This window comes from Phyllostomus discolor, chromosome 1 (assembly GCF_004126475.2).
Source record: "Phyllostomus discolor isolate MPI-MPIP mPhyDis1 chromosome 1, mPhyDis1.pri.v3, whole genome shotgun sequence".
Lineage (NCBI taxonomy): Eukaryota > Metazoa > Chordata > Mammalia > Chiroptera > Phyllostomidae > Phyllostomus > Phyllostomus discolor.
Genome location: NC_040903.2, coordinates 83,117,904 through 83,140,903, shown reverse-complemented (window position 1 = coordinate 83,140,903; position 23,000 = coordinate 83,117,904). Strand labels below are relative to the sequence as shown.

Sequence of the window (23,000 nt, the reverse complement as noted above, 5' to 3'; positions counted from 1 at the left end):
CTGTGGAATGCAGTAGTAGGCTGCCACCTCTCCAGGAAGACCTGGCTTGTCTCTGCCACCCTGTACCGAGGTCCGTACTAACAGCCTGGCTCCTGCTCACTCCCTGTTAAGCTCTGGGTGTCTGCAGGGTGTCTCCCCCTCACTACACTATAAGCTCCTTGAGAGAGGTGACTCTTCATTGTCAAACATCCACAACGGAGCTCAGCACCATGACTTTCCAATAAGTACCTTCAGTGAATATTTCTGAGATGGATGATTAAATTAGTACCGAGATAAACTTTGTCTGGTGTTAGTCTTCACTCTGTCAGAAAACTTGTTTAACGCTAAACTTTGGGTTAGTTCAGAGACAGTTACCACAGATAACTTCTCCTGATGAGTGAGATGGAATAAAATGTCCTTTCTGGTTACTGTACCACCCTACAAGGGTCAAATGAGTGATATTAGCATCTGCTCTCCTGAAATAAAATACAAGAAATGAGCCAAGCTCATGCTGAAAAGCATTTTCTTGTAACAAGTCATTAATTGTTTTTTATACAACATCCAGTAGACAGATCTCAATTGCAAGGAAACAGAAAAAAACATTGATAATATTGGTGTAGAGTAGATTTGAACCATTATTATTTAAAGAGTAGGAGATCAAAATGGTTAATATGTTTTATATATAAAGAGTTCTTACAAGTCAAGAAAGATATGAACAATTCATAATATAAATATGTAAATCACAAAAATATGTAAAAATATATATTTATAATCTATTTAAATTTATTTCTATTGAAGATTAGATGATTTCCATATAAATCTATATAACCTATAAAAGGATTATAGATAAATAAGTATTTTTCAGAGTTTTATTTTAGCATTGTTTAAAACAATGAAAAACTTTAATACCCATAATTGAGGATAAAATCAGTAAGTTGAAATATTCTTATAACTAGACAGTAGCCAGCCATTACAACTGATGATATAGACCTATATATAGTCACATAAAAAGATGAGCACACAATATATTTTAATAGAAAAAATTATGATAAACCACTGACCTAATGAACCCATTTATAAAAATGCTTGTATTGTTAAGTGTGGATGCAAAAAGAACATCTGAAAGTGTGTGTGTGTGTGTGAATGAAATCATCTGAATAAGTACTTTTTTCTGACTTCAGGGGAAAATTAATGAGGTTTCCCCTGACTTTTTTAAAATTATTACTTTTTAGAAAACAAACCAACCAAAAAGAGGTATTTCCTTTTGAGAAAGAACAAAGAAGAAAAGATTGTTCCTAATAAGATCTCCTTAACAAGAAGTTTCTTCACTTTTTGAAGAAAACCCACTGTTGTAACTTCTCAGGAATGATCACATTTCTAGTTAATTCTAAACTAATTTCTCTTAATGTAACATCGTGATACCACAAAAATCACCACCAACAGCTCTAAAAAATGCAGCACATGCCACATTTTAATTGCTTATTGTGTAAAGCACACTCTCTGGCAGCATTTTATTTTTTTGTCTGTAAAGCTTAGTTCTCATGGAATAAGGAGGCAACACCATTTACCAAAGAGAATTCAAGAATCACAAACTCTTTGGCAATGTGGCTATTTGGTGATACTCTCTTTGGTCCTTAAGATTTTGGAACCCTGGGCCCGCAGAAGTGGGCAATGGGATTTTCATAAAAATTAGACATTTATCAACATGTGTCTGCTACACCCAAGGATCCGATATTTCCTGGGAAGTCTCATGAACACGTTGAGCAATTACATGGCTGTGTGTTGAATGAACCAGAAGACAATTCTCAAGTATTCTTAGAACCTGTTATTAAAGCCACCAGTAAAGCTGAACTGTCTACATCGCTTAATGAAACACAAACATAACAGATGCTTTTATGACCCTCAAAGCAGTTTGTTGACATTGACTAAAGGATTCTTCTCAACACCCTTTTGAGGAGAAACTAGTTCATGAATTGGGCCTTGGCTCCTAAATCAGGGATATCTGACTTGGAATCCAAATTCCACCACTTACTAAACTGTGGGACTGTAGCAGTCAAATAACCTCTCTGTGCCCCAGTTTCTTTACTGGAAACATGGAAAGATGAGTAGCACTCATGTCATAGTGTTATCGTCTTTAATAAGAAAAACGCATTAAGTACGTTCATTAAAGATTATATTCTACTATGTCATCAATGCTATTATTCCTTTCCTCACCTCTGGGCAATATGCAGTTCTACCTCCCACAACCATACAGAAGCTTCTGGTCCAGATCCACATAGCTTGAGTTAAGTTAGGGGCTTTTTTTTGAGACCTCAATAAATCATGGACCAAAAAGATGTCCATAATGTAAAATGTTTCATTCTAGATACTGGTTAATTTTTTGGTTTTCTTACCATAAAAGTGAAAATGTAGGATAATTCTTAAGCTAAACTCAAGAAAGGCTGTCCTACAATTTGCCCCTTTCTAGAATCATTATTTCCACTAGTACTGCCCCTCATCATCAGGTGGGAACCTTCTCCATCTACTATACCTCCCCCTCCCCCCAAATCTCACTGGTTGCCTCTGACCCCATGTTCTCCACTAGCACAACAGCTATTACTACCAAAAATTAGGTTAAAGTAATTCATAATGGCATATACTATATCTCATTTTATACTCACAAAACCCCTGTAAGTTACTAATCAACTACATCTGATTGACAATCAATTCACTGATTCAACAATCACCCAGCATCCTCCGTGTGCCAGTGGCTGTGATGGTAGCAAGAAGCTGAGGCTGCAGGGGGCACCCTGCAAGAGGAGTCAGGGCCTGGGCCCCATGAGGGTGTCGCTACCCACCAGGGGTGGGATCTGAGCAAAGCACCTACTCCACCTGCCCTTCTACTTCTTGGTCCACTCCCTTTCTATGCCCCCTACACCTTAGCTTCTCAACTCTCTTTATGCCCCGGTATCTCATCTGTAAAAGAGAGATATTAGGGAATACTGGCAGGTTATTGTGAGGATCAAATGAGCTTAGAACAGGTCTTAGCACATACTAAGTACTCAATACTAATAGCTAATGTCTGGTCCGTGGACTCTGTATTTAATGCTCAGATAATTTCTAAGCTCAATGCCAGCTTTGTGACTTTGTATGAGTTTATATATTTTTAAGTCTTCATTTAAATATGAATTGACACCTGGTGTTATTGCCCTGCATTAGTGAAGTCTTTAAACTTCTGTTAGCCCTAACACATTGGCTCACTTGGTTGGTGCATTGACCTGTACACCAAAAAGTTGCAGGTTTCATCCCTGGTCAGGGCATATACCAAGGTTTTTGAGTTCAATCCCCAGTTGGGGCTCTTACATTAATGTTTCTGTTTCTTAGTCTCTCTCTCTCTCTCTCTTTTCCTCTCTCTCTCAAGTCAATAGACATATCCTCAGTTGAGGATTTAAAAAAAATTTCTGCTATATTTATGCTACAAATATGAGGGAAGATGCTGTTCTATACAGAGTAGTATAATGGTTTCTGGGCTATGGAGGTGAGTAAGACCTGCTCCCTATCCTAAAGGAACTAACAACTAGTGAGAAATGCAGACACAGAGACAACCAACTAGTATATAGCACATGGTAATAGAGTTATGAAAAGGTCCTATGGGAACCCACAGGAAAGAACACTTAGTAGTCTTAACTGGTGGTGGAATCAGGAGGAGCTTCCTGGAGGACACACCACTAGGCCTGGACCTTTAAGGATGAACAAGATTGCACTGGTGAGGCACTTCAGGGAGACAGGGATTGGGGAATGTGTTCAGGCGCAGGTCTGGAAATGTAGCTGAATTGTAAGCTGCAGGGTAGGGAAGTGAGGAGGCAAGTCTTGAAAGGTACATGGTTCAGACTGTAGAAAACTTCGAAAATAACACTAAAGAACATGGGTTTTATTCTGCGGTCAGCGGAGGAGAACATTCGAAGATGAAACCCCCTGAGGTCCGCTGGAAGTGAACAGAGTGCCAGCAGTCTTCATGCGGGAAGGACCAGACAGAGCTGAGTGGAAAGTGAGCTCGGGGCCCGGCTGAAGCACCTGACTTTGAGTTCAAGTTCCACTGCTTTCTTGGGGTGAGACCTTGTGTAAGCCACTCAGGTTATCTGAATTTCAGTGAAGTTTTGAGCATCTACTGGGCCAGTGTTTCTTCAACCTCACCTTAGATAAGAATCACTAAAGTAACTTCAGAGTGCACACACATGACCTGTCTGCAGTTTCTGGTTCAGGACATTTGCACATGGGCCCGGGTTTCTGCCTTTTAAACAGGAACACCAGTAATTTTGTTGCACTTGGTGCCTTCCAGACTCCATATTATTAACACAGAATACCATCTATTTTTATAAGCAGAAAAGATTGCAGTCTATGTGACAGGTGAAGAAACCAAGGTTCACAGAGAGTTTACTGGCTGAAAAGCACACAGCTAGTCAGGAACAGGCACTGGGATCTAGATCTGACTGCAGCGCAATGTGCTCTGTGGCAACCCCCGTCACATGCACCCAGGTGTGCTACCACCACAGCCCTCGGCCCATGGCCTGACTGGTCTGATCACATGTACCCAGGTGTGCTACCACCACGGCCCGTGGCTCACGTCCTGGTCAATCTGGTCAATGGTTAGGACTAAGGAGATAACCACCCACTCCTTCTCCCCTTCTTTTTAGCTTGGTCAAAAAGCAGGAATTTCTGCCCTCTTGGCAGTAGAGATAGCCTTTCTCTCTCCCACTCCCTCACTCACTTTCCACAAGGGAGGCCTACTCATCTCTGGTGACTGAGAGGAGAAACTGGGCAAAGCCAGATGGAGTCTTGGTTTTCTCTTCTGGGGCTAGCTTGCCCAAGCATGGGCTTATTCCCATTTCCTATTCTCTGGCAGGTAAACCTCTGCTTCTGTCAAGGAGCAGTGTATTCAATTTAAAGAAGTCCAAATTCATGTCATGGTTCAAGCCACATTCTCCAATTCAGCCTTATTAATAAGTAATCTGATAGTCTGCTCTCCATCTGTCCAACTTCTTGGCTGTTGCTGGACTTATTCTTGACTGGAAGAAGGCATAAAAGCTATCAGCCTCAAAACACCAACCATAAACAAGCTTAACGCGATCCAGTACATACTTTCAAATACTTTTTAAAAAAGATTTATTTATTTTTAGAGAGGGAAGGGGGAGAGAAAGAGAGAGAGAGAGAGAAACATCAATGTGCAGTTGCTGGGGGCCGTGGCCTGCAACCCTGGCATGTGCCCTGGCTAGGAATTGAACCTGCGATACTTTGGTTCACAGCCTGTGCTCAATCCACTGAGCTATGCCAGCCAGGCACTTTCAAATACTTTAAATAAATGTGTTTAAGGCTAAAATGCAATGCTGGGTTAATACAACTTAAAAAAGTGCCCTGCCTTTGATTCTACAATTCTACTTCCAGCAATTTATTATAAAGAAATAGAATTTGTACAAAGATTTAATGAGACAATATGTATTAATTATAATGCTGCCTAAGATGGGGGAAAAGGTAATACCATTTGAATATCTACCAAAAAACTGCCACAGCGTTGGTGGTATAGTGGTTAGCAGAGCTGCCTTCCCAAAAAAATGCTTAGGCAATCATTTAAAATGATATTACATTAGAGTAAAAATGATATCCACTATATTACATTGGTGGGGGAAGAAAGCAAGTTACAAAATGGTATATTGTGCTCCCACTGCCATGAATGTGTAACATATACTGTGTATGTTTATGCACGTTTCAGTATGTACATGGGAATAACTCTAAAGGCCACAGGTGCGATCTGACAATGGGATCCTGGGAACTTAATACTCATTATTCCGGTTGCTCATCTGAGTTTTCGAATTTTTCCAGTGAACATGTATCGATTTTTAGTGAATTATTCTTCTTTTCATTAAAAATAGTTAAGGTTATTGAAAAGAAATTTCCAACACAGTCATTAAAATAACTGCTTCCTGTTTTACATTTTAATCACTATTATGATTCATTAATAAATGTTCTGAAAGGCAAATATGATTGTTTTAATGAAAATAAGTCTTTAGACCTCAGGGAAGGGCAATGACTCTACAGCTCACTAAATCAAGGCAGATTACTGCTGTCCCTGAGCATGGGCCCCAATCTCAATATGGAGACCACAACATCCACCCACAGTTTTCAGCTAAGGTGAAATTCAATACGATAACCATGTAAACTGCCCAGCATAGTATGTGGCACAAGGGAGTAGTTTAAAACAACTTAAAAAGTAATTGTTTTTCCTCTCAAAAAAACAAATTCCAGTTTTAATTTAAAGCTTTTAATGTGTACATATAAAAATGAACAAAAACCAATTCAAGCACTGTTTGGGGAACAATTCTTTTCCTAACCTTGCTAGTGAGCTAACTGGTTATCCCAACTGTAGTAAATGGTAAACACAGTTTTACTCCAGGCCTTTCAGGGTTAAGACTTTAAAAACATATAAATGTTAGGAGTCAAGACAAAGTCCAATGCACTTGAGATGAGGTCACAGCACCCTTTCCCTTCATCCAAGTCTTCTGAGCCAGCACACCAAGATGGTACATGGGATCACGATTATTGTGAGGTGGAATGTACAGTGCTTAAAAGGAAGCGTTCTGCACCAAGAAAGCTGACTCTGTGTTGACATATATCTAATATTCACTGGGTTTTATTGCGAGGAAAAAAGTCTTGAAATATGGAAGCTGAAGTTTTCCATGAAACTATTAAAAAGCACTGATTTCGCTTGCCGCCCAGCCAACACATGCCCTTGGACCGGATCCTTTAAGGTGCCAAGGAAAGCTAGAAAGATTTCAGTTAAAAGAAAATTCAAAGGGGGAGAAAAAAACTTGCCCATTGTCCTCTACCCTCACAACTACAGAGCTCTCCTTTCTCTGTATATTGTGCAGTGGGGAGAAGAAACCCAGCTCCTATAGGACTAAGTGGGGAGAGCAGCCTGACCAAAAATATATTCTTACTCCAATCCATGGAGTTAAGAATCATCTGGAAATTCTGTATCAAATATTAGAAGGGTATGAGATTATTAACAAATACAAAATTTAGAAATCTGATCCCTCACACATCTCATTCCCTTACTAGAAGACTTTGGTCCTGAAGAGGAAGATCAGATGCTTTAACAACTAGGAGAAAAAGAAGCCCAAGAAAAGAAAGCTACCTTTGTAAGGGATGCAAGGACAGGTCTCCAAACTTTTTTCGTGCAAGAATTTTTTAAAGGTTAATGTAAGGCCTCTACTCAGTGTTCCAATCCCAGGTCAGCATGGTAGCATAGTAAGAACCAAAAATTTCTTCCCTTTCTCAGTTGCTTCCTCGCTACAGCCATGATCTCTCGTGGCTGCAGAATTCCCAGCAGGTGGGAACCAGAGCACTGGCTTGTACCATCTAAGACTCGAACTTTGCTCCCTTTGCTAGAAAATTGAGTGCTTTTGCAGGCTTTATCTGAACTTTACATCAACCACATAAGGTAGGCAAGCCAGACATTAATATGCTATTTTGTAAATGAGGAAACAAAGGCTGACAGAGGTTAAATAATTTCCCAAGGCTTTCGGGGAAGAGTAGTAGACTTTGGGGTAGGCTCAGTCTTCACAGGGACTGCTTACCCTCACTTAATAAAGACTTGGAAACTGTGCTTTCCCCATTGCAGAAGGATATAATCAATTTACGACATACACTGGCCTGTAAAAGTCGGCACTGATGCTGCCACATGTATTTAGACAGAACACAAAGAATTTTTAATATCAGAAAATATCTCAAGTGTTATTGAAAAAAAAAGAATCCTTTTTATTTGGGGAAGAATGAAGTGAAAAGCATTAACCATATGATACTAAAACATAGTTGAGGATAGCTTTCTTTTTATTCTATTTCTATCTCAAGTACACTTCTGGGGAAAAAAAAGAGCATTCCTATTATCTCCTCCTCTTCAGTTAGGTTTCTGGACTTAAGTAAGAAATAAGTACTTCTTAGGACCAGTTCTCATAGGAGGGTCTACTCCCACTCCTTTTACTCTAGCAACAAGCTCAGACACTGACTGCTCTCAGCTCTTACTTGGAAACTTGACATTCTGTCAGGGGCGACTTTGACTTCCTCATGAAAGACATTGGTTTAATGCTCTTTTCATTGATGCAGCAAATCACATAAAAAGTAAATAAAATGCTAAGGATTATTTAGCAGACACATTCAGATTATGCTTTTCACATAACATTTGGTTAGAAAAACAGAAGTCTTGTGGAAGTATCCAAAAAACCTACAGGAAAGTTTTCTAGTACATTCTTTATTCAGCAAATCTGAAGTGCCTACTCTGTACTAGCCTGAATGTGAGTACCTCATAATTTATCAGTAGTCTTGGATCAATTGATCAGATAACCAATTATCATCAACAGTTGATAGGTTTTGTTGCAAAATAAAAATATATGGACTTATAAAATATTTTACTATGTCAGCTTTTAAAAATTTGCTTTGGTGCCTGTTTCATTCAGAAGCTGATGATAATAAAGGAACATTAAACTACACTATAGCCACTCTTCTACTTACATTACAGAGCCTTTCCTCCACCCAGCCCTCATTCAACCCCTCTCTATGTTGAGTAAAGAAGCAAAAGTCCTCTTTTTAAAAGAGAACATAACATCAATGTTTCTCTTTTTAGTGTTTCTTTTTTCTTTTCTTAAAATACATATTATTGATTATGCTAGTACAGTTGTCTCAATTTTTCACCCTTTGCCCCCCTCCACCTGGTACCCTCATTCCCTCCTGCAACTCCCCCTTAGTTCATGTCCATGGGTCATGCATATAAGTTCTTTGGCTTCTCCATTTCCTATACTATTCTTCACATCCCCCTGTCTATTCTGTACCTACCAATTTGTACTTCTTAATCCTTGCACCTTTTCCCCCACTCCCCGCCTTCCCCCTCCCAACTGATAACCTTCCAACAGATTCATACATATGAATCTGTTTCTGTTCTACTTATTTGCTTAGTTTGTTTTTTAGATTTAATTGTTGATAGTTGTGAATTCATTGTCATTTTAATGTTCATAGTTGTGCTCTTCTTTTTCTTAAATAAGTCCCTTTAACATTTCATATAATAATGGCTTGGTGATGATGAGCTCCTTTACCTTTACCTTGTCTGAGAAGCACTTTATCTGCCCTTTCATTCTAAATGATAGCTTTGCTGCATAGAGTAATCTAAGTTGTAGGTCTGTGCTTTTCATCGCTTTGAATACTTGCTACCAGTCCCTTCTAGTCTGCAGTTTCTTTTCAGAAATCAGCTGACAGTCTTATGGCAACTCCCCTATAGGTAACTAACTTCTCTTGCTGCTTTTAAGATTCTCTCTTTATCTTTAACTGTTGGCATTACAATTATGATGTGTCTTGGAGTGGGCCTCTTTGCATCCATTTTGTTTGGGGTTCTCTGTGCTTCCTGGACTTGCATATCTATTTCCTTCACCAAATTAGGGGAGTTTTCTCTCATTAGTTTTTCAAATAGATTTCCAATTTGTTGCTATTTGTCTTCTCCTTCTGGCATCCCTATGATGGGAATACTGGTACATTTGATGTGGTCCTAGAGGCTCCTTAGCCTATCCTTGTTTTCCTGGATTCTCATTTCTTATTACTGTTCTGATTGAATTTTTTTTCTTCCTTATGTTCCAAACCATTGGTTTGATTCTTGGCTTCATCCACTCTACTATTAATTCCCTGTAATTTTTTTCTTTATTTCAGTTAGTGTAAGCTTCATTTCTGCCTGGGTCTTTTTTATGCTGTTGAAGTACCCAATGAGTTTCTTAAGAATCCTAATAACCAGTGTTTTGAACTCTGCATCTGGTAGGTTGCTTATCTCCATTTCGTTTAGTTCTTTTTCCGTAGTTTTGTTCTATTCTTTCATTTGGGCCATGTTTCTTTGTCTTCTCATTTTGGCAGCCTCCCTGTATTTGTTTCTATGTATAAGGTAGAGCTGTTTTGACTCCATCTTAGTAGTGTGACCTATTGTAGAAAAGCTTACCTGTAAATTGGATGGGACAGAGCCTTAAGTAATCACCAGGGTGGGGAAACCCTTGTGAACCAGGATGATGAGTCTCAGACATGGTGTCACCACTCTGTGGCTCTGTGTGGGAGAGTGCTCAGAAAAAGGACGAAGGCCACTGCCTTGCCTCTGGAATTTTTTCCAGGAGGAAGCTGTCCCCAGGCACTTGCCCTGATGCTAGACACTTCAGTTTCTCCCTATAATACACTAGTGCCCTTTTAGCTGCTGCCCCAGTGCCGGAGTCCAGAGGGAGTCAGTCTACATAAGTCCTAAGTCCACTTTGGGCCCTTTAAAAGTAGAGTCCTGAGAATCCCGCTTTCTTCCACCTCCCCAACCCCCACTGGTTTTTACAGCCAGCAGTAGTGGAGACTTATTTTCCTGGCAATGGAACCTTGGCTGGGTAGTCTAGTGTGGGGTTGGGATCCCTCACTTCTGAGGTATACCTCCCAATTTTTATCCACCACATGTGGGGTGGGACTGCCCATTCTGTGTCTCTGTGTCTCTGCTCTGCCTACTTGTCTGGACGGATGTGATTTCTTTAATTTCTTGGTTGTCAAAGACTTCCATACATCTCACTTTTCTAATGATTCTGGGTGATGGTTGTACTGTAGTTTAGTTGCATTTTTACGAGGTGTGTGAAGAGGCAAGGCCTGTTTACCTACACTTCCATCTTGTGATTTTCTGAGCCAGGCCCCTAGGGTCATGCCACATGCTGCCTTGGCGGCTTTTCCCTTTTCTCCTTAAGAAACTGGGGGTGAGGCCCATGTTGGTGTCCCACATGCTGTAGGTCGCCTCCAGGCTGCAGGTTGCATATGGCTGGAGCAGGAGTCGGCACACAGGGCTGTGCACAGGCCAGGCTGGTGTGAGCTAGTTGGTTGAGGGGAAGGGGCAGCGGCCAGGAGGGCAACAACACATTTGTATGATGAATTACTTGTGGGCATAGCTCGAAACAATGATCAATAATCAAACATTTTTGAGTTTACTTGCCTCTCATTACCTACAAAAATAAAACCCATTTCTAGCCCTTCTGTGATGCAACATCTCTTCCAGTCCTATTTCTCAGTCAGAAAGAAGAAAGAACACAGGTAACCAAAACTCTTGTTGGCTCCCTAATGCCCTTGCATATTTCCTCCTACGAACTGAAGGCAAGTGAGTACCATTCCTCAGTGAGCTTTGTAAGTGATCTACACATAGCAAGTACATAACTTCAGCAGGTTTATAATTCTAGATAGAGTAGGTATTGTGTTCACATACACTATTTCAGAGACTTTAATCCTCTGAAGAGCCTCTGTTAATTGTCTATAAATAGTCCAGACTAAGTTGGCTACCGTATCAAAATCTCTCAAGTTAGGAACCCCTGTTCACTATCTGTGTTCGACTCCCCGCTCTCCCTTTGGTGCATTTCAAACCCAGCCAGCCACTCTCTGTTGTTCATCTGTAGGTCATTTTCTGGCTTTATGCCTCTAAATCTTAGAAACTGGATCATTTATTTGCCTAAAATGACTTAATAGCTTATAGCAGAGTCTCCATTTCCTAGACTGTGACTTCATAAGGTCACAATTAATATTTAAAAAGTGATCATGTAGCTAAAACATATTTTTTAAATTATTTAAATAAAATCCAATGGCTGCCTTTTCCATATGAGTAAGGACCTGTCGGGACAGTACAAAGTAGTACTAAGTCTCTTGATTGCTGTAATATTACCTTCCACAAGCTGTCTCAGTTTGGCATAGCCACTTAATAACTTTAAAGACCCAAGTGTTAAATGAATATTCTCTTTTTAAAAACCATAATCCCATAACAGCAGTACCTCTATATTGGGTTGGCCAAAAACTCCATTTAGTTTTTTCCATAAAAGATACATTTTTCATTTTCACCAATAACTTTATTGGATATTTTGAGTATGTTAGCTATCTCCTGCTATTTATTGGCTTCTAGTGGGCAGAGGCCAGGGGTGCTGCTAAACATCTTCCAGTGCATAAGACAGCCCCACAGCAAAGAATCATTTGGCCAAAATGTCAATAGTACCAAGAAACTTCACAAACCTTTTCTGATACATTCAATCAGTCACAGCACCTTTTCCATACATTGTACAAATCTTTTTTTGCATTTCAGTTGCATTTTTACCTTTCTTGAAATTAATAAAGCATAATATGCCATAAATGTTACATATTTTCTTCCATCTTCAATATTAAATTGGCTGCAAAAAATTCATCAATTTTGATAAGTTGTTGTTTAAATGCATGCTGATATGACAGCTGTCACAATTAGTTCCAACAAAACTTTTTGAATAAAGTTAAAGACAACTAGGCACTACTAGGGCCATCGTATGGAAAAAACCAAATGAACTTTTTGGTCAGCCTGGTAACTCTGAGCTCTACTTTGCCAAGAAATAAAACAGATGTGCTTTTCTGCTGGCCCACAGACCATGCTGGCACATTTTTGTCTTTAAATTCCAAGTATATCTTGATATTAAAGGAAAACTAGTTTTATAAAATTCTAACCGTATCTATAATACATAAATGAGAAACAAAAGGAGTCAGAGAAGAATGGAGTGATCCAATTGCTTAAAAAAAAGTCAGTCACGTAAACCAAAAATGGTTCTGTCTAAAGAATTAACAGGATTAATAAAAAAAAAAAAAAAGACTCAAAAGCTGCAAAATTTTCTCAGTTGATATTATTTATGGAAGAATACTTTTGAGGCTACAAGTTCAAGTTCAGAGAGACCCCTTTGTGAGGCCCTATCTCTGTCCTGTTAAATCTCACATGAGTCTTTGACCTCAAGACTCATGTGACCAAAGCAAAATAATGGGGTTGATAAGAGTAAATCCAGGACCTGTATGGGGGTAGAAGAAGGTTACTTCAAAGAGCAAGATTTTCTGCAAGTTGTTTTTATGGCCTTGTTTTAGTGAAATTGGTTTGTTCTCAAGTACTTATAAATAAACAAGAAATTTCTAGGATTATTTAAAAAAATACATATATATCTGAATAAGGGTCATACTTTTGCAGTACCAGTCATACACCAGCTCCCACAGGCCCATGCAGTGTGCTGCCTGGGCCCCTGGGAGAAGCAAGCTGTCCGTCGTAAGATATTTAAGATAAATGCCTCAGGAGGGTGGCAATAGCATCCAGCTATTCTTATTGTGACCTTTTCCCAACTGTGTAGCAGTACAGTTAAGAATGAATCAAACAGAAGAGTCTAGAGCTGCTAAGGAATTTTCCCATGCTTTCTTCTGACATCTACATTCAAATCTGAAAGACAACACATTTTCTAAAACTTAATTTCTCCTGCAATTGAGGTAAAGAAGAAAATTTAATATGCTTAGCTTCAAAAAGTGTACAACTTAAATCAGAAAATTAAAAGTAACTTGTCAGTAAGTAAAATTAAGTAGTTCCTTGCAGTGAAGTGGCAAGACATACTCTCTTAAAAATCTTGCTCAGGCCCTGGCTGGTGTGGCTCAGTGGACTGAGTGCCGGCCTGCAAACCAAAGGGCTGATGGTTTTATTCCCAGTCAGGACACATGTTTGGGTTGCAGGCCAGGTCCCTGGTTGGGGGTACACGAGAGGCAACCACAAACTGATGTTTCTCTCCCTTTTTTCTCCCTCCCTTCCCCTCTATCTAAAAATAAATAAATAAAATCTTTTAACAAAATCTTGTTCAAAATATAAGCCATAGTCTCCTCTACCCTTGAATTATTATTTCTCTGATTATCTTCAAAGCTACACACGAATGCAATGTACAGTAATTTAAGTGAACGCTTACTGATTAGACATATCCACCTTAGTTCCTTAATTCCAGATGGGAGCAATGACAGAAATCAAATTTCAGCTGCTTGTAAGCAAATACAAACACGGGGCAGGGGGGAGGTTAAGACAAGGGTATGAGAGGTATAATTCTGTTCATCAGATATCCAAATGTTGAATCCCTTGAGGTAGAAACCATACATTAGAACCCAAACTCATGAGTTGTTGGAAATAACGAAAAAGGAACCCCTGAAACATTTTAATAGCAGTGTCTAATACAAATAAGAAAGATACAATGCAAACAAACACCTTCCTTTCCCACGTAAAGATCCATTCAGAAAGATCACAGAGAAACCAACACAGGGCCCGCAGCGCTGGGCTGCCCAGGTGCTCCTGTGGTCGGTGGGACCCAGCTGCATGCTCGCTGCTTCCTGCACTAAGCCTGCTGCTTTTCCCTCCCCCAAGCAGCTGAAGAGAGATGAGATGTTTCTCTTCAAAGGTGTTAAACATTTGGGTAATGTGAGGGACAAATGGAAGCCTGACACCTAAGATGAATAACCACAGTGCAGTAGGCCAGTGGGAACTTTCACTGGGTTAAAGCCAGCCCAGCTCACTGCTCACACGGTACTCAGGCATACAAATGCCAGGACTCCACAAAGGAGGAAACGAACTATTTTTTTCTTTTAATATTAACCTTTACCATTGGCCTGTGTAGATTGTCATAAAGGAGACTTAGAGAAAGAAAGGCTTGAGCGTATGCTTTTAATACAGTCGCCAGGGTCTTTGCTCTAATGTGTCGAACAGGCTCCTGCATCTCCTTCGCACTCTCTGTGACGACAAGCCAAGGTTTACTGGGCTTTGAGAACTCACTCTTGCTTGACACCGAATGGGTTTTCATTATAGGTACTTTCTTGTTAGGTCCATTTGATCTGAATTAAGAATTCTTATTTAAAATTCGGTGAAACACCCAATTGTAAGATTTGTGGTATAGACACACCACTAAGAATTCCAGTTGTGGAAGGTGTAATTAGCCCATTAAAATGTCCCTCCTGAAGGAAAAAAGCTGGACTGGCGAGGGTGGTTCTCCTGAGTAGGTAGTCCTGTACTTAAGTCATAAGTATTGTAAAAGCTGTGTGATCATACATGTCAGTGTTTGTCTAAAAAAAGAGGAAAAGCATACAGAATTGTCAGAATGAGCTACCAGCAGAAACATTTCTGTGCCTGCCTGTGGCCCTAGTGGGTCTTCTCCGGACTAACTGCAGTTACTAACAATGGAAGATTCTGTGTGGGAAGGGGCAGTCGGGACCTTCCCCCACCCCCAGATGTTTTTCTAGCCCTAACACCTGCAGGTGGCAGATGCAGTAAACAAGCAGTTGTTTGTAATGCAAATTCCAGTAAAGAAATGCCTGAGGGCTGCTTCCACCTTAAGTCCAAACACAAATGGTCACCCTGCTTCTGACACCCCAGATAAAAACCTATCACCATGGATGTCGGTTACACAAACACTCCTGCTACGGACAGAGTTAGACATTGAGAAGGCAGAAGTGTGGTTAGGGGCGATGGAGAGAGGCTGCCTTCCGGTTACAGTGTCTCGGGTCTCAGATACGTTAAAAACAGCTGTTAGATATTAAACACCAAAGATTGCAACTCATTTTGGTGGGACCTTAAATTAAAAAATTGGACATAGCCTTGTGGTTAAATCAGAAAAGCTTCTGGAATTGTGCAAACTGCAAAATATCTGCAAGAAAATGTGCCTGAAATAAATATGTCCTAAAATGTAACAGAATAAAGCAGAGCAGCAGATGAGAGGGTAAAGTAACTGTTTCCTGACCACACCCCTCTCTCCTCCACTCTACACCCACCAACATTTACTCTGGCCACAAATCTTTCCTAAATAATGAATGGCTGTTCAATTTACTGACCTCAAAATTTCAATACATACACTAATAATAAATACCTTCCATTTTCTATCAAAATTTCAAAATGATTAATATACAGGGGTCGGGGGACGTTGGAGAGAAATGCTGAAGGAAGAAACTGCTCATTGAAAGAAAAAAGAAGAAATGATTTTCAACATTAGTAGGGATCATTTATAAATACCAACAGATTTTTATTATATTGTCTTTAAAAACGTTTTGAATGAAGAAGTAGCTGCATTATGGAACAAATCCCCACAAATACTCATTAAGCATGAACTGTGTGCACAGCTTTGAAAAGTATAAGATTGTTTTAGTGGCTACTTTCTATTGTTTAACAAGTCAGAGACTATAATCTAGATTTGCCAGAAAGATTATTTGTTGTTCTAAGAAGCCTTTCAACAGTAATCTTCAATTATTCCTTATCTAAAACATATTCTCCACATTCCTCTAAAAAACCCCCAGCAAAACAAAATATCCAAGTTATAAAATAAATATCTGGTATGTTTGCACGTTCAGTTCAAGAAACACAAACTCTCCTACAAATTTTAAAACTTAAAGAAGCATTTATTTGGGAGTGGCTTCTAAATATTAAACTATGTTTGTTTTTATTAGTTCATTCACTTTTTAGGTAGGAGATTCATATTCACCACATAGGCATCTCTACCATTACATATTTAAAAAGGCTTTTAAAATAACATGTGAAATTGCTATCACCTAAAGCAACCATCACGAGATCTCCAAGATCACCATTGTAGTCGTGACATGAAAACTAGAAAAATCTTATTCCCTACACAAAACGTCAAATATCTCTTTGAAATCTGTGGAAAAATACAGATTTTACAGTGCCCACATAAAATAGTTATATTTCATATACCTATAATTCCAACAACTGAGTACTGTAGATAATCAAGATAAACACAAATACTCTTGTGAGTATGAGCCATTCCTCTTGGCAATTTTGGTGAATCTTTTTGACCCCAGATTCTGTTCACTGAGGTATTAATGACACTACTTTCTCCAGATGATTGTGGCTAATTTTTTTCACTTAGTGAAAGAACTGGGCTAAGAAGGCAAAAATCATAGGTTCCTTTTTACTATCAGAATTTGACTTCAGGCAGAGACAGGAAGAATGGAAAACTCTAACCCCTAAGACCCAGACATACATGCTTCTCGGGTTTTAGGTGGTGGAGCGAGAGTGAGATGGAGTGAAGGTATAAGTGTATTGATGGACCAGTAAAAAGTAATCCCCACTACCACAGGGATGGTTTTCAGGGATCACCCCATCACCAGCACACCTCACGTTCCCATACTACGTGTTTCCTTGTAGATGCTTGCTTTATATAAATGAAGTTTCCACTTCCCAGCAAAAGAGAAAACCATCAAGTAACAGATCTGGAATTCCTTATAGTGTTATGCATTTGCACCATGCAGTTACAATGTCATTGCATTTTTACAACTTTAAAAGTTAACTGAACCACAAGACAAAAAGAACCATTTTCACAGGGTTATCTTCAAGTGATATTTTCTGAACAGTTGACAATAAAGTAAAAAATAGCTCATCCCAACTGATATTAAAGAAACAATAGCTAATACAATGCAAGGAGGACATCGTTTTAGAAGCTGAAGTAACATTCTGAATGTTCAGCTCCAGATGAGCCAAACGAGTTCTGATGCTGGATGGCTCCAGGGCAGTGAAAGCTGTATAATACTCAGCTAACTGAAAGAGTAAGTCATTTTTTCCCTCTCATCAGCACAGAAAACAAACTACTCATAAAATTATAAATCTGTTGACTTAACTTCACTTAATTTCATGATAACTGGTGGTATGTTATTATTAATCTTAACCCAATAAGCCAAAGGATAAAATTCGAAATACAAGACATCCAAGTTGGAACTCTTTTAAGGCAGCCATTCCTCATAGCAGATCCTATTTAGCAATGAGTGGTCATATATAATAAAAAGCATTTCCAATGTGTTTAAAAAAACATTTTGCCAAAATACAAATCAATTTGCTCTTCTGAAAACAATCTGCAACATGTTATAGATTGCATGTTACTCACTGTTCTTGGAATGGGTGGAGAAAGAGATCCATTTGACATGTATGGGTCATTATTCATATTCGGCATCATTATGTACCCAGAATAACTCGAGTAGGAGGGTCCCTTGTTGTAAAGGCCTCCATCTGGATGCTTCCCTGAGAGAATCCAAAGAACAATTGATGATGCACTGGCTTCCTTTTTATATTACTGTTTTTTATTTGAAAATCAGCTAGTTCCATGACAAATCAGGCCTTTCATAAAACAGTTGTTTACAAAACATTGTAACTGAATTATTATGCTCTATTTTAGATTGATAGTATTTATTCTCTTAAATGAAATTAGCAGGGAACCAGATGTTTTAAAAACATGTGTTTCAATTTACTACTACTACTGACTGGTGTTTTTACAAAAATAAGTGTTATCCCTCTAATTTAATTTGTTCGGATACCAACAAGCTGGACTAAAAAAAGAGACACATGAAAGAACATACACAAACCTAAAGCTGTAATATGAATACATTAGGCCATCTAGCTGTTCACACACGTATATATTTATACACTTAAAGTTACTCTCTACCTTATAGCAAATGTGAAAATCCTACCTGTGCTTCTAGATTTCTAGAAAATTTCTAGATTTTACCAAGGAAGAGAGCTGTAACTAGCACATGAGGGATTACCCAAATTTATAAGGAGTAATTCCAGTAGCTTAATTTTACATGTTACTCTTACATCATTTTTCCAAAGCAATTTCTATGTGTTCAGTATATACATTTCTTCTCTTTAACCTGTATAACTACTTTGTAGCTCAGAAAGAAGCCTGATATTATAGTTCTCTCCCTTTCTTCTCTGGCTGACACACTGTATGTACAAACACCTCGTTCTGGTCAGGCCAATTGCAAATAATCAAAAGAGAACAGAAAAGCTGACCATCTGACAAAGCAACTCTACAGATTCTTTGATTCTTTTAAAGTCACACAGAGTTTTCCCTAAATCTAAAAAATATATGTCCAATTGTTAAAGTTTTGAGCAAAAATAAAAAATGCGGAGGAAGTCACATTATCATGTTTCATATGCATAGCTCCTAATTTTACAAATGAAGTTTTCTATTTTTACAAATCACATTCTGCTTTACTGAGCATTCTGCTTTATTCTGTGCATTCTCTGTTTGCCTTCTTACTGTAAGTGGAAATAGCATTTTAACAAATGAAAATCCATGTGAAACTATTCAAGTTAGAAAATAAATTGGTTTAGACTGTCACTCTTTATAACAATGCAGGAACAAACACTAAAGATCTAAGCCAATTAAAACTGTAGGTAAAACAAGAAAAAGAGGAAAACTCATTATTTCCTCTTCCACTAAAAATCTGGAAGCCAAATGAAATCCAAAGGCACCCAACTCATTCAAAGACAGTTTTAAAATTATATAAATACACATTAAAGATAAGCATTACATTTCCTGGGTCCCCACCCCTCAATTTATTAAAAAGAGTGGGCACAATCTTATCACATCTGATCCCATTTTTTTAAAGATTTTATTTATTTTTAGAGAGGGGAGGGAAGGAGATAGAGAGAGAAACATCAATGTGCGGTTGCTGGGGGCTGTGGCCTGCAACCCAGGCATGTACCCTGACTGGAATCAAACCTGCGACACTTTGGTTCGCAGCCCGCGCTCAGTTCACTGAGCTATGTCAGCCAGGGTTTGATCCCATCTTTTTGAGAGGGGACTCAAAATAACAAAATGTACCTACAATCACAAATTGCACTTGTTAAATGATTAAGTTGAGAGAAGTAGAATTAAGTCTTACCATCATCAGGGTGTTCTCTGGCCTTGTCATGGTAGGACTCCTGAGAGGTTTGTGCTTGTCTGGCCACCTAACAGCATGAATCCACACCCCCAAAAGAAAGAAAAACACCTTAGAGTTTGTGACAATACTAATATAAGTGTGTGTCAATTGGTAACTTAAAGGAGGAGGGTTAGGTGCAACTCAATCAGCTGCTTTAATAACGTAAAGAGGTGGAGGCTAGGGTTCAGTACTGGAAAATCTTTTTCTTTTCAACATGTATTTCTGAATCATTATTATCTTACCCAGGAGTAGAAAAAGGATAAATAGTAAAAGGAAAACAATAACAATATAGTAAATTTGGGAAATATCCACATGCTGCTCTGACTGCTGTTTGCTAAAATGCATCAAGGCTATTTGGATGCCCAATATGATAGGAGTTTGCATCAATGCCGTTGATCATTTTGATAGCTTCTTCAACCACTGTTCACTTCAATCAAAGCTGATTAAAAGCACGCTGAAATATCACTTTGCAACTGAAAATGACATTTTATATAAAAACAGGCCAACCACTCCCAGATGGGGGCTTAAGGTCACTGTCCCAAGCCAGACCCAGCAGGAGCTCCATTCCGTGTAAGCTACCATGGCTGGCTGAGTGCAAGCTTACAAGAGAAAAGTAAACTACTCTGTGGTTAAAGAAAGGAAAATTTGAGAGTTGGGTTATAGACATCTAAAAGGTAGCCCAGCTAATATCAGTTCTGGTAACCACCATCCACCCAGGCTCAACCACGTGCAAATCAGTGGTATTACCCCCTTCACCATCTTCTTCCGGGCTGCCCCATGCCCATTTACCTCCAGGACCAAGACTGACTGAGCCCTAACACCTGGATTCTGGGCTTCAAATACAGCACCCTTTTCCCCAGAGCAGAAACATGCAGAAAATGTGAAATGGTGGCAAATTCATTTATAAAATAAGGAAGGAGAGCAACACGGGTAGGAAGAAATAGAGGCTCCTCCACAAGTATGAGAGTTTGGCCTGAGTGTTTGGCTGTTTTTTGTTGTTGTTGTTGTGTTGTTGTTATTGTTGTTCTTTGGACATGTCATCCTCCCACCCCCAAGACTTCCTCCCCCTCAATACAAACAGTCACAAACCATTTAAATGGGGTTGGGTTCACCCAACCTCCCACCACCAAGTCCCCCTCAAATTGGCATAATGGGAAGAAAGATTCAGAGGTTAAAGAACACCCTTATATGTTCTCCTTAGAACCCAGGTCCCATTCTTCCATTTTAAAAGGCGTACTCACCCCTGCCATCGGAATAAAGAAGGTAACTCTGAGGTGTTCTTAAACGCGTTGTTTAAAACCAAAAATGCCCCCGCCCCCAAAACCACACGCTTTCTTTTTGGGGGCAGAAAGATGCCATTTAAGGGAAAAGGGTATACCCTCCAAGCTTCTTTGGAGGGAAGAATCGTTGGTGAAATCATCTGAGTGTCAGAACACTTCTACCGGATTTCCTTCAAAGCGTTTCCCAGCTGTCGAACTAGGGTGGCCAGTGGAGTGTCCGATATCAGGGTCCATCCGCCCACCCCACCCCTTTCTGCAGCCCTTCAGTGGCCTTAAATAGCCCTTCCGCGGGGTCCCCGCTCGCGGCTCGCTCCCGCTGGCACCCACGTGTCTCTATTTACTCTACTCGAGTTACCAGCGCTATCGCCCGCCACGGGCCAGGAGATCTGATAAAGCGCTTTCCACCCTCCCCTGAGTGGGTGCCCTGGCTTCCGCCCCAGCACCACTCTGACTCTCCAGTCTTCGGTGTAGATTTAAGGCCTGATCTGGGCCCAAACTAACCCCAAATATAAGAGCTTTTTTTTTTTTTTTTTTTTTTTAAGCGACGCGGGTTGGAGAAATCTAGTGTTGCGGGAGGACCTGCGAGGGGGTGGCTCGGTTCAGCGCGCCCACGGCTCTGGGCAGTGGGCCCGGCGCTGGGACTCCGGCGGTCGCGGGGACCGCGCCCCACACTGCCCCAGCTGCCAGGGCGCGCGCCCCCTCGGCAGGTCGGCTTCGCTCGAGCCCAGCTCCGCGGCGGTTGGGCCAGCCCCTCCTGTCCCCGGCCCACGCCCGCCTCCCCTTCCTCTCCGCCTGCGGCTCTGCTCGTCTCTACCTAAGCCTTTGGTGGTTTAACGCATTTTTTTGCAGAGATCTCTACCGAGATAGCGGATGCACTTTGTTTTCCGTCCTACGGCAAACTTCTCACTGCAGACATCCTCGCTTTAGAGCATGGCATCCTCTGAATACCAGTGAGAAGTCCGAAGGACAAACGTTGGGTGTTAAAGGCCAACTTCTCCGCCCGCAAACCAACGGTTTAGCCACCTAACCCTAAACGGATCCACTTGGAATAAGTTTCCCTGCACAGCTCTCCACCTCCCACCCAACACGCGCGCGCACGCACGCACACACACACACACAAAGGAGGAAGGATGACCAGGGGCTCATCCACACCCCAGCAGACGAGGGACCCACGAGGGACTGTCGCCGAGGCTGCCTGGTGCCTGCCCTGCCTCTCTCGCTCGCCGCTCCATCCCGCGACCCGCCACGCCGCTCGGCGCTCGGGCAGCGGCCCACTCACCTCGTGTCCGTTGCTGGCCGGGATGATTTCGGACTCGTTAACCAAGGAAGACTTGATGTCGGCTAAGTCGCCTTCCTCTTCGGGGTGACTGATCTCGGCGAAGATCTTCTCCTTCTGGGGATCGCCCTCGTCCTTGAAGGGAATCATCTCGTCCGTGGCGCAGAGTTCCGGGTCGCCCCCGCCGCCGCCGCCCGCCCCGGAGAGTTGGGGCATCCCGACCACTGTGTAATCTCCGCTTTGCTGGGGGAGCACTCGAGGCGACAGCAGGAAAAGAGGGGGTCAACGAAAAGGGGGGAGGAAAGAAGAATTGGAAGGATGCGTGAGGTAAGACGGGGCAGAAGCGAGGTCGGCAAGCGCGGGGCCGGCGGCCCGCAGCCGGAGCAGCTGCAGTGGCTCCGGAGCCCCGGAGGCTGTCCGTGCCTTCCCGCTCCGCGAAGACTGACGCCTGCGCCCGCTCTGGAGGCCGATGGGCACCGGGCTGCGAGGGCCCAGCAGTCGGCACTTCTGCGGGCGGTGGCGCGGCGCGGCGCGGCGTGCTCTAGGCTCCGCCGCCCTGGCGGCCACCCCACGCCCCCAGCAGACGCGCGCCGAGGGCGCCGGTTCTGGCGAGGCACGACTCTCCAAAGTGCGGAACAGGGTCCGTCGGCGCGTCTCTACGCAAGCCTTTCCACCCTAGTCGAATGCCGCCTTAGGAACTGGTTTTCCGAGAAAAACGGAGAACTGAGCAAAAAAGGCTCCGTCTGACCCAGCGGCAAAGGTGCAAGGAGAATCAGAAGATAACGAAATGTCCGCTTCCTGGAGGGTAAAAAAAAATAATAATAATAAAGAGTTCTCGGGTTGGAGTTGTCCTCTTTAGAGCTTCTTATTTCCTTCCCATTCGCTTCCCATTCGGT

The 23,000-nt window shown here is 41.1% G+C and overlaps 1 protein-coding gene across 6 annotated transcripts in view; it reads right to left on the bottom strand.

Moving 5' to 3' along the window:
- LEF1 (lymphoid enhancer binding factor 1) overlaps window positions 1–22,549 on the bottom strand; it is a 112,659-nt gene extending 90,110 nt beyond the window's left edge. The window contains exons 1-3 of one of the 6 annotated variants that reach the window (XM_028506465.2): window positions 22,108–22,549; window positions 19,510–19,576; window positions 17,727–17,860 (exon numbers count right to left, since the gene is read on the bottom strand). In XM_028506465.2, coding sequence (XP_028362266.1) covers window positions 17,727–17,860; window positions 19,510–19,576; window positions 22,108–22,320 — 414 coding nt within the window. In that variant the 5' untranslated portion in view covers window positions 22,321–22,549. Of the gene's footprint in view, window positions 1–17,726; window positions 17,861–19,509; window positions 19,577–20,789; window positions 21,110–22,107 lie in introns of those variants that run through there. The other 5 variants (XM_028506464.2, XM_028506466.2, XM_028506467.2 and 2 more) reach the window with 5 other exon arrangements.
- Between the last annotated feature and the right edge of the window lie 451 nt (window positions 22,550–23,000).